The sequence below is a fragment of the Apteryx rowi genome, unplaced genomic scaffold (genome assembly GCF_003343035.1).
Source record: "Apteryx rowi isolate R43461 unplaced genomic scaffold, aptRow1 scaffold_67, whole genome shotgun sequence".
NCBI lineage: Eukaryota > Metazoa > Chordata > Aves > Apterygiformes > Apterygidae > Apteryx > Apteryx rowi.
Window position 1 is genome coordinate 2220823 of NW_020450949.1, and position 12332 is coordinate 2233154.

Below are 12332 nucleotides of genomic sequence, written 5' to 3' on the forward strand. Positions count from 1 at the left end.
ACCATGCACTAATAGATGCTTCCCCTATTGTTCAAGTGTGTGCCTGGATTGGCTGGACGACTGTGGGAAACACCAGCAATCCTGAGACTCACATATCTTATGAAACTCTGTGACGTATAAGTAGAGGCTGTCAGTAACAGTCAGAGCATAGTCTTATACTCAGCATAGGATCCCAGCCTGGAGGTCTGTGCCCAGGATTGAGAGCACTAAGAATGGCTCCCAGCAACACTCTCATGATCTACATGGAGGAGAAACTGCTGCCAAAAGAAAAGAATAAAGTAAGTAGAGCCCTTGTCAGAAAAGGCTGAAAGGCTGGTCTGGGCTCTATGCAATAAGCCTCCTAGTACACCTGATACAAAAATGTCAGTTGTCTGCCTCTACCAAACACATATTACACAGAAAAAATTGAGAGAAGGGAAAAAGTGATCTGGGAGAAGACAAATAGATTAAAGAGAGATAAAGGAGAATACATAGATTTAAAAAAATGAAGTTGGGTGGGCAGTATCTCAAAGCTCTCCTATCAAAGGAAAGCATCTTTGAACATCTGCGTGTATAGGGGCATGTGTCAGAATGGGAGAGTAGGTCAGCTCTCCACACATCCCTAACAAACTGCTATGTCTCTTTTACAGCTCAGGAAGCCAGTGGTGGAAAAGATGCGCCGTGATCGGATTAACAGCAGCATCGAGCAGCTGAAACTGCTCTTGGAGAAGGAGTTCCAGAGACTCCAGCCCAACTCCAAGCTGGAGAAAGCCGACATCCTGGAAGTGACTGTCAGCTACCTGAAACAGCAGAGCCAGCTGCAGGACCAAAGTGAGTGCAGAGCATGAGTACACACCATTAAGAGCCTGTTCCCGCATGCCTTTGCTCTCCTGCATAGCCCTGGCCCTTGAGGGATGCAAGGGATATAACACACCAGGTCTAAGCAAGGCTCTACTGGATCAGGCTCTTGAAAGAAACCTTACACACAAATTCTCACAGCCCCACGATTTGGTCATGACATTAACCCATTGGATTTGCTTCCTTCTTTCCTGTCTAGCATTCATTCACAAGAATCCAGAGCAGGACTTTAACAGTGGATACCTGAGGTGTCTCAAGGAAGCTCTGCATTTTCTGTCCTACTATGAACCTAAGAAGGAAACTCAGGCCCAGCTAATCAAGCATTTCTGCAAAGTTCAGATGGGTCCAGAYGTCATGTACTCTTCTGCTCCACGTAGTCTACCTCTGTCGCCCTGTCTGTTTGCCAGAAAGCACCCTGCCCAGAAAACTGTGGCTGCTGCTCCTACCATCTGGAGACCATGGTAGACCTGCTAATGGACTTTGCTTTATTACTGTGTGTTTTGCTACAAAAACTAGAGGGACCTCTGATATACTAGTTCCTCTTTAAAGTAGGAAACATAGCTTTCCAAAGGTGGGAGGGGGGAGGTTATTGTTTTTCTGTCATGAGAAATGAGGGTCACTAATTAGTTTCCCTTCATAGTGAAGGATTTCGTTTGTATCTTGCAGCAAAGTTGCTGCTCTTATGGGTGGCTCCTAGCCAAAGGGAGGACCAAGTCCTGTGGGGATTTAGAAAGCAAATGTCCTTTGGCTTCCATCACACTTTTGCTTGACAAGGCTGTCGAGCCTGTGGCTGTGGCTGTCAATGGAAAACTTTCAACTGACTCCCTGGGTCACTGCTTCAAGTGCTCTTTTGTCTCTAGATAATGTATTGACCTTTCTAAAGAAGGGGCATTTTGGAGGATGTATTTTGTATCATAAAGAGAGCATTGAGCCTTTTACCTTTTAAGTGAAAGATGTTATTCGGAAATGCTGATTCTTCTAAAGTTCCTGTCCTATTTTTAGTATACCTTCTTACAGAAAGTTATTATGATAACAGATTACTGTAGGAAAATTCTCTTAATGTCCAGCATGTGCTGCTCTCAGTTGAGGGATAACTGATGCCTTTTGTAAAGGAAGTACTTTTGATACATCTTAAGGAAAAGGGAGAGGAGGGGAGGCAATGAGTACTGTACAGTCATTCACTAAACATGCTGAAGAGCTTAAAAAGCTTTTATAAAGTTGCGATGTATCCATCCTGCGTGATGTTCAACTTTGGCTTCTTCACCGTACGAGTCCATAAAAATGTTCTTAGTCATTAATGCTTTTGTATGAAATGAATAAAATGAATAATACTTCTGGGTTAAGTGTTGCATGTGGACTTCTGCAGTGGGGAAGCTATCAAGAGATGTCATGTTTCTGAGCCTTCATCCCAGTGCATAGTTTCATATTTGTGAATTCCATTTGGCAGAATGGGATTTGAGATACTGCAAAATAGTAACCCTTGGAAAAGCTACCAAAAGTAAAAATAGGGGTGAAATTAAGAGAAATACTGAGTGGTGTGACCCCAGATATTTAACAGCAACCTATTCGGACTTCAGCAAATCACCAGTTTCACAGCCAGTTTATTTCCCTCTCTCCCCCGTTAATTTGCCCGACAACTACTATTTCTCAATTATCTTCTTTTCTTGGAATTTTTTATTCTCTCTCTCTGACATCCACCTAAGTGTCCAAAACACAAAGATGATCACCAGTGAATACAGCTTGCACCTTGGAACTGTCTGTTCCTAACTCTGCTACCAGTCTGCTGAGTGATGCAAAGCAGATCTCTCCCCCATCTGTAAGAGCTGGATAGTAATATTGCCTTACCCTTTGTAAAGCTCTTTTGCCTATATATAAAAAGATGCTAAATGCCAGATAGTAGGAGTGTTATGCCTTCACAGCACGTCAGATATTTCTACCTGTGGCTAATTTTCCTCAGAGATGTTCAGCCACACTCCACCAGGCTTTAGAGTTTTTTCTACCCAGCCTGTTGCAGAGATGGTCTTGCTGTCAGGTATCTTTTAAACAACTCTCCCTTGATTTTTTTGCACCATTTCAACTTAGAAAACAAATCCAACATATCCTCTTAAATGGAGATTTATAGCAGCCTGCCTACCGTGCTTGCCCTGGCTGAGTGGCACAAGCGAAGCAAATGCTGGCCTTCCYGCGATTCGCAACGAGAGGCATTGAAGCACCCGTGTGCAGTCTCAGCCCTAGCCCTGTTAGGCTGCTTGCCAGTTCTCTACCATACAGGCCCCATGTTGCCCTCTCCTGAGGATTAAGTCAGCCACACTCCGACGATGTGAGGAAAATTAGCAGCTGCAGTAGAGGAACATGCTTGTCCTTCTACTGCCCAGCTACACACAGAGAGCTTGCAAAGAAATAAACAGAGAAAAAAGGATTCAGAAGGCATTTTTGGAGGCAGGAAGAAGAGCACAAAAGGGGAATCCTAAAGCCAGCCTTGGAGCACCTTAATCACCAACAGTCTCTCCAAAACACAGCATTTTCCACAATCAATCATACTCACTCAGTTTTCCCTTGAAGAGTTCCCATTCCTTGGTCCGTGAGGATGATTCACCTTTTACTCTCCCTTCTTTTCAAAGTAAAATAAATCTGCACAATCAGTTCACAATATTATTATTATCTAACCACAATAACACATTGATTTGCATATATGACAGAGACACCTCTCATTCTTTCAGAGATATATTAATAGCATGAAACACCTCTGATCAGCCACCCCCCTTCCCTTCAGATTCCCTAGGAGAAGTACACTTGAAAAACTTCATTTCTAGCATATGCTTTTTCCCTTAAACCCAAAGAAACCTAATACATCCGGTCCTGTCAAACAGCTCCTTAGCTAAGCACTAAACAAACTCAGATCTGCTTAGCTGGCAAGAACAAACTTGATTCAAACGGTCCTGGCTGCTCCTGGCCAATCTTCACGTGACTTATGGTGAAATCCTTTGTTATACATATGGAAAGGACCAAAAAGCCAGCCAGCCAGCTGGCTCAAGAACCTTATGCTCTACCTCACTGAGGTTACATGGATCCCTTTGGTTATTATAGCACCCTGAATGCACAAGCTGTTTGAGTGCTCTTCATCTGACTGGGAATGCAATACATTTAAGATTTTGTACAGTTCTGCAATTCGCCAGGGGCTGATCCCAATGCTGCAGATAGATTAGCTCTTCCTAACTTCCTACTAAATAATTCAGAGGAGATATCTGTAGATTTAGTGGTTGCTTAGCGATCAGGAAAAAGCCACTCCACCTTGCTGCACTCAACTTGTCTTTGTCAACTAGTGCACGCTTCTGAATTCTAGTGAAATTCAAGCTGTTCATCCATGTCTATGTATTTTTAACTCAAACCTAATTAATGTAGTATACAGATGGGGGGAACAAATTCTTTTGGGGCAGTTCAGACTCAGTAGAAATGCAGTCTGCCCCAAAGCACACTTTCTTCTGACTATACACCACAGAGACAAGGAGTAGAGCCATGCACTGCATAATGGCATGGGGAAGTCTGCTGCTATTACGAGGGCAGGTATCTTATGCACCTAGTGTATTACAGCCGATGTAAACTATGCTGCAGAACCTTGCTAATATTATAATTGCAGCATCAGCAGTTTGTTTAAAATTCACCAAGTAAAAGGAAAAGAGGAAAGGAACCCAAAGAAGAGCCCCACACACTTCGAAGACAGTTAGATCTGAAGCCAGTCCCCCTAGTTCTAAGCTAAAAGAGGAACAAGGCAAAAAAAAAGACAACTCATGCGAGATCACAGTCAGGCCGTAAAGCCCAGGACCCCTGCCAGCCATTTTTGGCATAAATCCAGACAGACACTGCTGCTGACATTCAAACCTCAGGGTCTGATTCTTGTTTACACTGGGGCCATGTTACATTACTCTGGTTATAGTGGGGGAGTTGATTATGCTTAGCTGTTAGCGTACATGAGATTCAGACCTACTGTTTGCAGAATTGGTGTAAGGGAGAGAAACAGTAAGGTCCTGCTTTCTTGATGGAGAGGAGAATCCAGATCCCACTAGAAAGCCTCCCATTTGCTCCAGGCAGTCAGATCCATGGCTGGTGCAAGTGCAGCACTTCTGGTTTGGGCCAGCCAAAGACCTACCCCTGTGGGTTTTGACTCACCAATTACTTGTGAGCTAAAATCCAGACCTCCAGTTTCACCAGTCTTAGCAAAGCAAAGGTTATGTTTACAATTTATTAATTATTATCACTTATAATAATTGGATGCAAAGCTTCCTATGCTGCTCTCTCCCTTGGGGTGACTCTCCCCTGCTCCATCACATTCCCACCCTTAGGGAAGATGATGTTTATTATGCTGATCCCACAGCCCAGGAATACTCTCCTGACAAAGCCCCTATTAACCTCAGAGTGTGGGCCTGAGTTTCTCAGAGTTTCCCACACTTTCTTCCCTATTTATGACATTCAAATGGAGCACAAAGGAAGTGTGCCTCACAACAACCCACATTAGTGACGCTCTTTGGCTCCACATTGTGATGTCCAGCAATTCCTGTCCCGATAGACCATCTGGAGAGCTATTTTCCCAAGGAGCACATTGATCAATCAGTATTATCTGAGGCCTTTTAAAACTTGGGAATGCTATGGTCTTTGACACTAAATAGGTGTCCCAAGAGAGGTTGTCAGATAGATTTTAAACCATTTAAGGAAGGCAGAGAAAAAATAAAATCATAATTATTTCTTTAAAAACACCATCCAGAGTATTTGCAAGACAGGCTGAAATAAATGTAGGAAATGGTCTAAAATAAAAATGTTTTCAAAGTGACATAGAAAGGAAAGCTTTAAGCCATCAAATTGTGTGCAGCCCTAGATGCATATGAGCGCTGTTTTTTAAGTCTACAGAACTGAGACAGCGAAATGCTGGTTTCCTGTACTCTATCTGACAGTCCACCTTCCTCCAGACCCATTAGCCACATCACAACACACTGGGTCCACGTCCACAGAAAGCTAAGTATCAGATGGGTGAAGAAAGCTGCCAATTAGTATTACCAGTAGCAATAGCTTTTGTGATAGCAGCGTGTGCAGTAAGTCTGTACCTGGACTGAGACCACCACCTACAATCCACAGGCAGAGAGCTCCACAGCTCAGTATCAATTTCCAAGGCTAGAGTTCTTCCAGCTGTTTTGATTTATGGACTATAATGAATGCAAGCCTGCTGGTTACAGTCTTGGGGTTGGTTAGTTACCTTTACCGGATCCTTTGAGGTCACCCCTCAACTCAAAGCAAATGTTTGTGACACATCATGTAGTCAACTCTAAATGTTTGGCAAATTTAGTGACTTGCTTCTTTTAATACTTCATTCCAGAAACAAGGAAACCACCAATTCAGAGCCTCAGACAATCAGTCTTTCCTCTGGCACTGTAGGACAGTCAGTGAGAGTCACAAACTCCTCCCACAAATGTGAAGGACAGTGACAAGGATTGGATTTGGATCAGAAACGTGTTTCAGTGGGACAGACTATTGCTCTGACAGCTCTATTTCAAAAGAGCCAAAACTGAACAAACTAGTTACAGACTTTTTAATAAGGCGCAACAGAATTGCCTACAGCACAGGGTTGTTTTCCCTCACTGAAGTTCTTACAGAGAATGCATACTGCACCCACTTCCATAAAGACTGCATTCTAGGGGCAGCCTTAACCTCGAGAATTCAGTATCCTGAAACATTAGTTGAGAAATATCTTGTTGCCATTATGTTTTTAGGCCTCAATAAGGCAGTCGAAGCAAACTGGAAAATAATGATTTGTTTCTCTTTTATTCATTAACAGTATAGAGAGCGTAGGTGAAGCGGGCAAGGGAGGAGCTGAAGATTTGCTATCTTTTCAACTGGTGAGACAGAGGAAGAGAAGCTGGGAGTTTGTAAGCCCAGACGGCTGTTGTTTTGTGCACACACTGCAAGGCAGCTTGCCTGGTTTACTATTCACATCAGATGGTGTGAGTCCACAGTTCTGAGGGTTTCCCACACATCATCCCATTCACAGTGTTAAACTGTTGACAAAAGAAGTGTGCCTCTGCGGCTCCTCAGCAGAAAGCTAATGCCTGCTGCACCATCTGCCCAGCACTTGAAGGAAGGGATAATGCTTTAATCAGGGAGAGCGGGTTTAGCCCTTCGGAGTCCAGGAACATTGTGCCGGCGATGGGATGGCAGTGTTTAAAACCACTCATGTTGTATTTCCAGAACTGAAAATTGGGTTAAAGCTTTTCTCCCACTTCACCATGCCCTTTGCTGCTGCAGACATATCTCTTCCCATCCGGTGAGTGGCAGGACTTGCTGTCCGTTTCATCTGATGTGCTCCCTGAGACAGATGCACAAGTCCTGTGCTTGACTTCAAGGTCCAATAAAGTACCAGTATGTGCAGCCAGGGACTGCCTGGGATGCAAGTAATACTGCCAATTCCAAGCTGACAAAATAATTCAGGGAACAGTTTTTCAATAGGACTCATGCACTCTGCTCAGTTATAGGTTTTTGACAACCATTAACAGTTAAAATTGTTACACCCTAAATGAGCCATCTAAATGTAAAATGTCTTTGGGCTGGAAAAGAAGGAGGGGAGAATGGCTGACCTATGAAACTCACTGCCAGGAGTTAAAAAGGGCTTTGTAAGCTCCATTTTAATAACTAGTTATAAACTTTGCAGAATCATATCCTTTCATGCAACATATTGTCCTTGCAACAACCCGGTGGGCCCGGAACATGTTGCTATCCATGAACCCACAGATAAAGGCTTTGGCCTTGGCTTATAGAGAGGGATGCTGAGGGCAGGTGAGACAAGCTGATCCCAGCTGACACAGTGAAATGAAAGATTTCCTTTTCATTTTTGAAAGGCTGTCACAGGAACTAGGTAGGGCTTTCATAAATATAGTACTGAGAAACAGATACTCAAAAAACTAACATCCCCAACATGCCAGCCTGTTAGTGGTGATCTAGATTTACTCCCTGTCCTTGGAGCTAGCTTCTGACCATAGAAAATGTATTAAGGAAAAAAGAAAGTTATGTTTGTCCAGGACTCCCCTTAAGCCAATAGTGCTCTATAAACTACAGTTCAGACACATGTACCATAAAGCGTAACTGGGAAATTTGTCAATACAAGGCCTCACATTCCTGACTGACGGATCCTAAAGGAGACCAGCTAAGTACTGGATCGTGTTTGGGGGGCAGTAGACTTGAGTAGGCAACCTAGAACAGCCTGGAAAAACATCTCCAAAAATTAGCATTAGCCCTGAATCCAAACTGCTCCTTTCTACTTTATTACCTGCATTCAGTGCAATACACGTCAAATATACAGAGAAAGGCCCAGATAGAATGGAGTCACAGGATATCCTAGCACCTGTATTCCCATTCTACAAATGGGATAATGCAAGCAAAGTAATAGATAGGAACCACCTTCTCACTGGCTTTCAGTTGTCTGTTTGTAAAGGGAGAATATATCCAGGTGTTTTACTTGGATGCTCAGGACCAAGAGAACAGTGAGGTGTTGTTTGCAATGGCTTGGAAAGTGGCATGAGATTAAATAGAGAAAGTTTGGGAAAGGCATCATAATCAATACACATCACAGGCTGACATCAGAGGGCCTAGATGACCCAGACGAAAGCAAAAAAGAGTCACGTAAGTATTTAAACAAATGGAGAGGAAAATATTTCAAGCTACATCTCAGAGCAGATTGTTTTAAGGGTTTTTCCTCTTGATTTTAATCACTAGTTGCCTGAAAATTATCTGATGCTGTATTCATCTAAGCATGGCTTAATGTCAGTGAAAGGGTTTAGTCCCTCTCATTCTGCATCTTTTCCTTTTCACACTCTTTTCTGGTCATGGGGACAGACAATTTCTCTTCCTGAGATCTGTCTTCTGTGCTTAATTTCCCCACAGCCTGGGAAAAGGCAGCATATTGAGATGTTGACGTTCCCAGCTTCAGGCAGAAGTTTGATTATAATGATGGCAAACACTTTCCCACGTTCTTACCCCAGCACCATGAGACCAAGCCCTATTGTGTCACACACTCTCCAGTCCACCTGCTCCTTTGGGAGCAGGGCATTATCCCCAGGCAATTCACAGTCAATTTACCATGCTGTAATAGATGCTTTCTCTATTGTCCCAGGGCATGCAYGGATTGGCTATCAGCTGTGGGAAACTCCAAGTAGCTCAGGACCCATACATTTCTATGCAGCTACTGTGTATAAATAGAGGAGCTCTCAGCTCTCTTCACCAGCGGCTAACTTGCAAGCTCTGAATCAACACCAGCACTGAACACGTGGATAATGGCACCCAATGCTCTCTCCCTGGAAATCCTAACACCCAAAGAAAAGAACAGAGTAAGTATCCATCACTCCCTGTGACTGCAAGGGCAAATAGCTGAGGAGGGCTGAGTCTCTTTAGCAGAAGGTTAATAGAGATGGGAAGGAGAATGTCCTGTTCCTAACTGTCCTCTTCCTGCTTTGTGTTACAGCTCAGGAAGCCGATCGTAGAGAAACTGCGTCGTGACCGGATTAACAGCAGCATCGAGCAGCTGAAACTGCTCTTGGAGAAGGAGTTCCAGAGACACCAGCCCAACTCCAAGCTGGAGAAAGCTGACATCCTGGAAATGACTGTCAGCTACCTGAAATACAGCCAAGGTGAGTACAACCCCCTCGGGATCTGAGTAATTCACGTTTGCTGCCATTACTGTTAGGCTGTTACTCCAGCCTGGGTCTGCCTAACACTTCTCTTTTGCTCTTTCAGCATCTTCCAAAAGCCTACAGCAGGATTATAGCGAGGGCTATGCCTGGTGCCTCAAAGAAGCTCTGCAATTCCTGTCTCTTCATTCAGCAAACACAGAAACTCAAATGAAACTGCTCTGCCATTTCCAGAGGTCACAAGCAATACCCAAGGACTCTGGTTCACCTTCTGTGCTCACTTCCACCCACCAGCCCTCTGCAAAACAAGCAGCACTGAAACCCTCCTGCAACCTCTGGAGGCCTTGGTAGGCCAGGAGTACTCTTGCTGTGTTTCTGCACATATGCTTGTATTCCAGAGGAGCTTGTGACTTTCTGTAGAAGTCCCCTCACTCCTCTCACGAGTAGGGAAGAATGTTTTCCTTTTACAGAGAATCATTTTGCTTGGATGTCTGTGTCCCTTCTTCCAGGAGAGAAATGTTCCTACCACATGGAGAGAAAGTTATTCTTTTAGAATGTGTGACATAATCCTCTTGCTAGGCTGACTGAGAGTTGTTCAGAGAGGAACACTGATTGTTCTTAACCTTGGTGAGGTTGTATATGTACRTCTGTTTAGAAAGCAGTGACTTCTAAGATGTTCAGACTAGCATTTTCAAAGGTGTCCATTCAGTAGGAGCCCTTTCGTCTGGCCTGCCCCACTTGAGACTCCTGACTGTCCTAAACTATCCACACCTGTACTGCAAGGTTGCAGCTGTAGCCACAGGGGCCCAAGGTGTCTCAAGCAGAGCAGCCAGTCTAACTGGACACATTTGGGAATCTAGCTCTTCTATGGGTGCCATAGTGGGTTCTATAATATTTGTAGATTGTACTGAATGTGCTCAGAAAAAGGTTAAACTGTAACCCAAACTATGTAGAGGAAATTCCTCAGGATGTCTTGCTCGCAAAAGCTGAGTGTTGTTTGTGAGGTTCAGGATGTGTATGCCTTTTATAAAGGCAACAGCTCATTTTATATCCTTATAGGAAAGAAAGTTACGGCCTGTGCTGTTGATTTTACAAGAAATATTTATCAAAGTCTTTTATGAAAGGCAGGTGTACAAATTATATTTATTGTTTTGGTACCCCACCACTAGGGAAGAATGTAAATTCACTATTGTCCTTGGAGGATGCTGTGACATGTTATATGTGAGCTGCACCTATTGTATAACCTATGTCAGAAATTATCTTGAACTTCAGAAGTTGCAGAAACTTTTAACAGAACAAAATAAATAAAAATATAGTTAATAAATCCAGCAAGTTATTCTTTCTTGAGTAGTTTGCATAGCTGATGTCCCTGGGGTGCACGGTTTGCCCTCATCTTGTGGACTAGAGGACATAAGACAGAGATTGCAGTAAAAGAAAAAAGGTATTCAGAATTAGTGTCTAATTGCCTCATCTGTTTTTTGCCCAGTTTGAAATCCCTGCAACAGTGTTCTCCGAAGCAGAGAATTACACAGCTCAAAATATCACACCCTAGCTCTCTCCACACGAGATAAAACTTGTGGCACCTCAAACCACAAATTCTTTGGAAATTTAGAGCCAAGGAACTTGCCAAGAAAGGCCACAGCAAAGGTGAACTCAGGAAATTTTATGGCTCAGTCCCAAACACAGAAAACACTTTGGTTAATAGATGAAGTTTGTTAAGGCACTTCATGCTATATTTCATGTTCCCACGACATGCAGCTGAGCCACTAAAATGCCTGAAATGCAGAGAATTTAAATCTACAGTTTTCCATCTAAAGGGGAGATATTTATAGCTGCTCAGTGCACTTGTGTGTGTGTATATATATATGCATATGCATATATGGGACATGAGACAACACAACAGATGTTAAAAGCAGTGTTGCCCTTGGTAGTTGCAGGAATAACAGAAAGACTCTTAGGGGATCACAGACTTTAAAGCCTCTTGGCAGGTGGGATGCAGTCCAACTGCTAGAGCACGGAACTATAAAACAGTTCTCTTGCTGCCTCTGTCAGGTATTGTATAACTTTGGCAACGTCTTTTCACCCATCTGGGTCTCATTTCTCCACGTGTGACATGTTGAGTGACCTCTGCCTACAGAGTTCTATAAAACGCACTGATGGGAAAAATAAACCCTACGCATGCAGTACGTATTTTTAATCAAAAGGTAATGCTTTGCTCAGCAGTAGGTTGACACCTGTGAGCTCCTAGATCTGACAACACTTCTTCTATCGCCTGTATTTATTTTTGCTCCACACAAACCTGCTGCTGCTCCTTCTCATTGAAGTGCTGCGTATCCGAGATGCAGAATGACAAAAGGAGCTAAGCAGGAAGCTAGGCTTGCAGGATTGCACCACGGGCAGAGACACAAGACCGTCGGTCAGCCCTCATCAGCGAGCACCCAAGTGCTACTCGAACTCTCTGCACTGCATTTCTGGGGTGACTTGCAGCCAACCTCTTTTTTTCCCACTTGGAAATACCATTCACATTTCCAGTCATATTTGTGGTGTGACATTCAGCTGTGCACCCTGCTGCTGCAGCAGCGAGCCGCGCTGTGCTGCCTGGTGGGCCCCAAGAAGTCACGGAAGCATGCAAAAAGAAGAACCAAGGAAGGGCTTTGCGCTCTCGCACACTCACACATGCACACGCACAGGCACTCACACACACCCTCACATGCTCACACGGTCACACACACACACAGACTCACAAATGCACTCACACACAAACATGCACTTGCAGTCACATACACACCCCCATTCACACAGTCTCACACAGACACACTCACACACCCT

At 43.8% G+C, this 12332-nt stretch overlaps 1 protein-coding gene across 1 annotated transcript; it reads left to right on the forward strand.

The window, feature by feature from the left end:
- Positions 1-204: 204 nt before the first annotated feature.
- Positions 205-10977, forward strand: LOC112975466 (transcription factor HES-5-like). The gene is made up of 4 exons (XM_026085610.1): positions 205-278; positions 630-810; positions 6445-6453; positions 9610-10977. Exons 1-4 carry the CDS (start codon positions 213-215, stop codon positions 9852-9854), a joined length of 501 nt encoding a protein of 166 aa, XP_025941395.1. The 5' UTR covers positions 205-212; the 3' UTR covers positions 9855-10977.
- The last annotated feature ends 1355 nt before the right edge of the window (positions 10978-12332 follow it).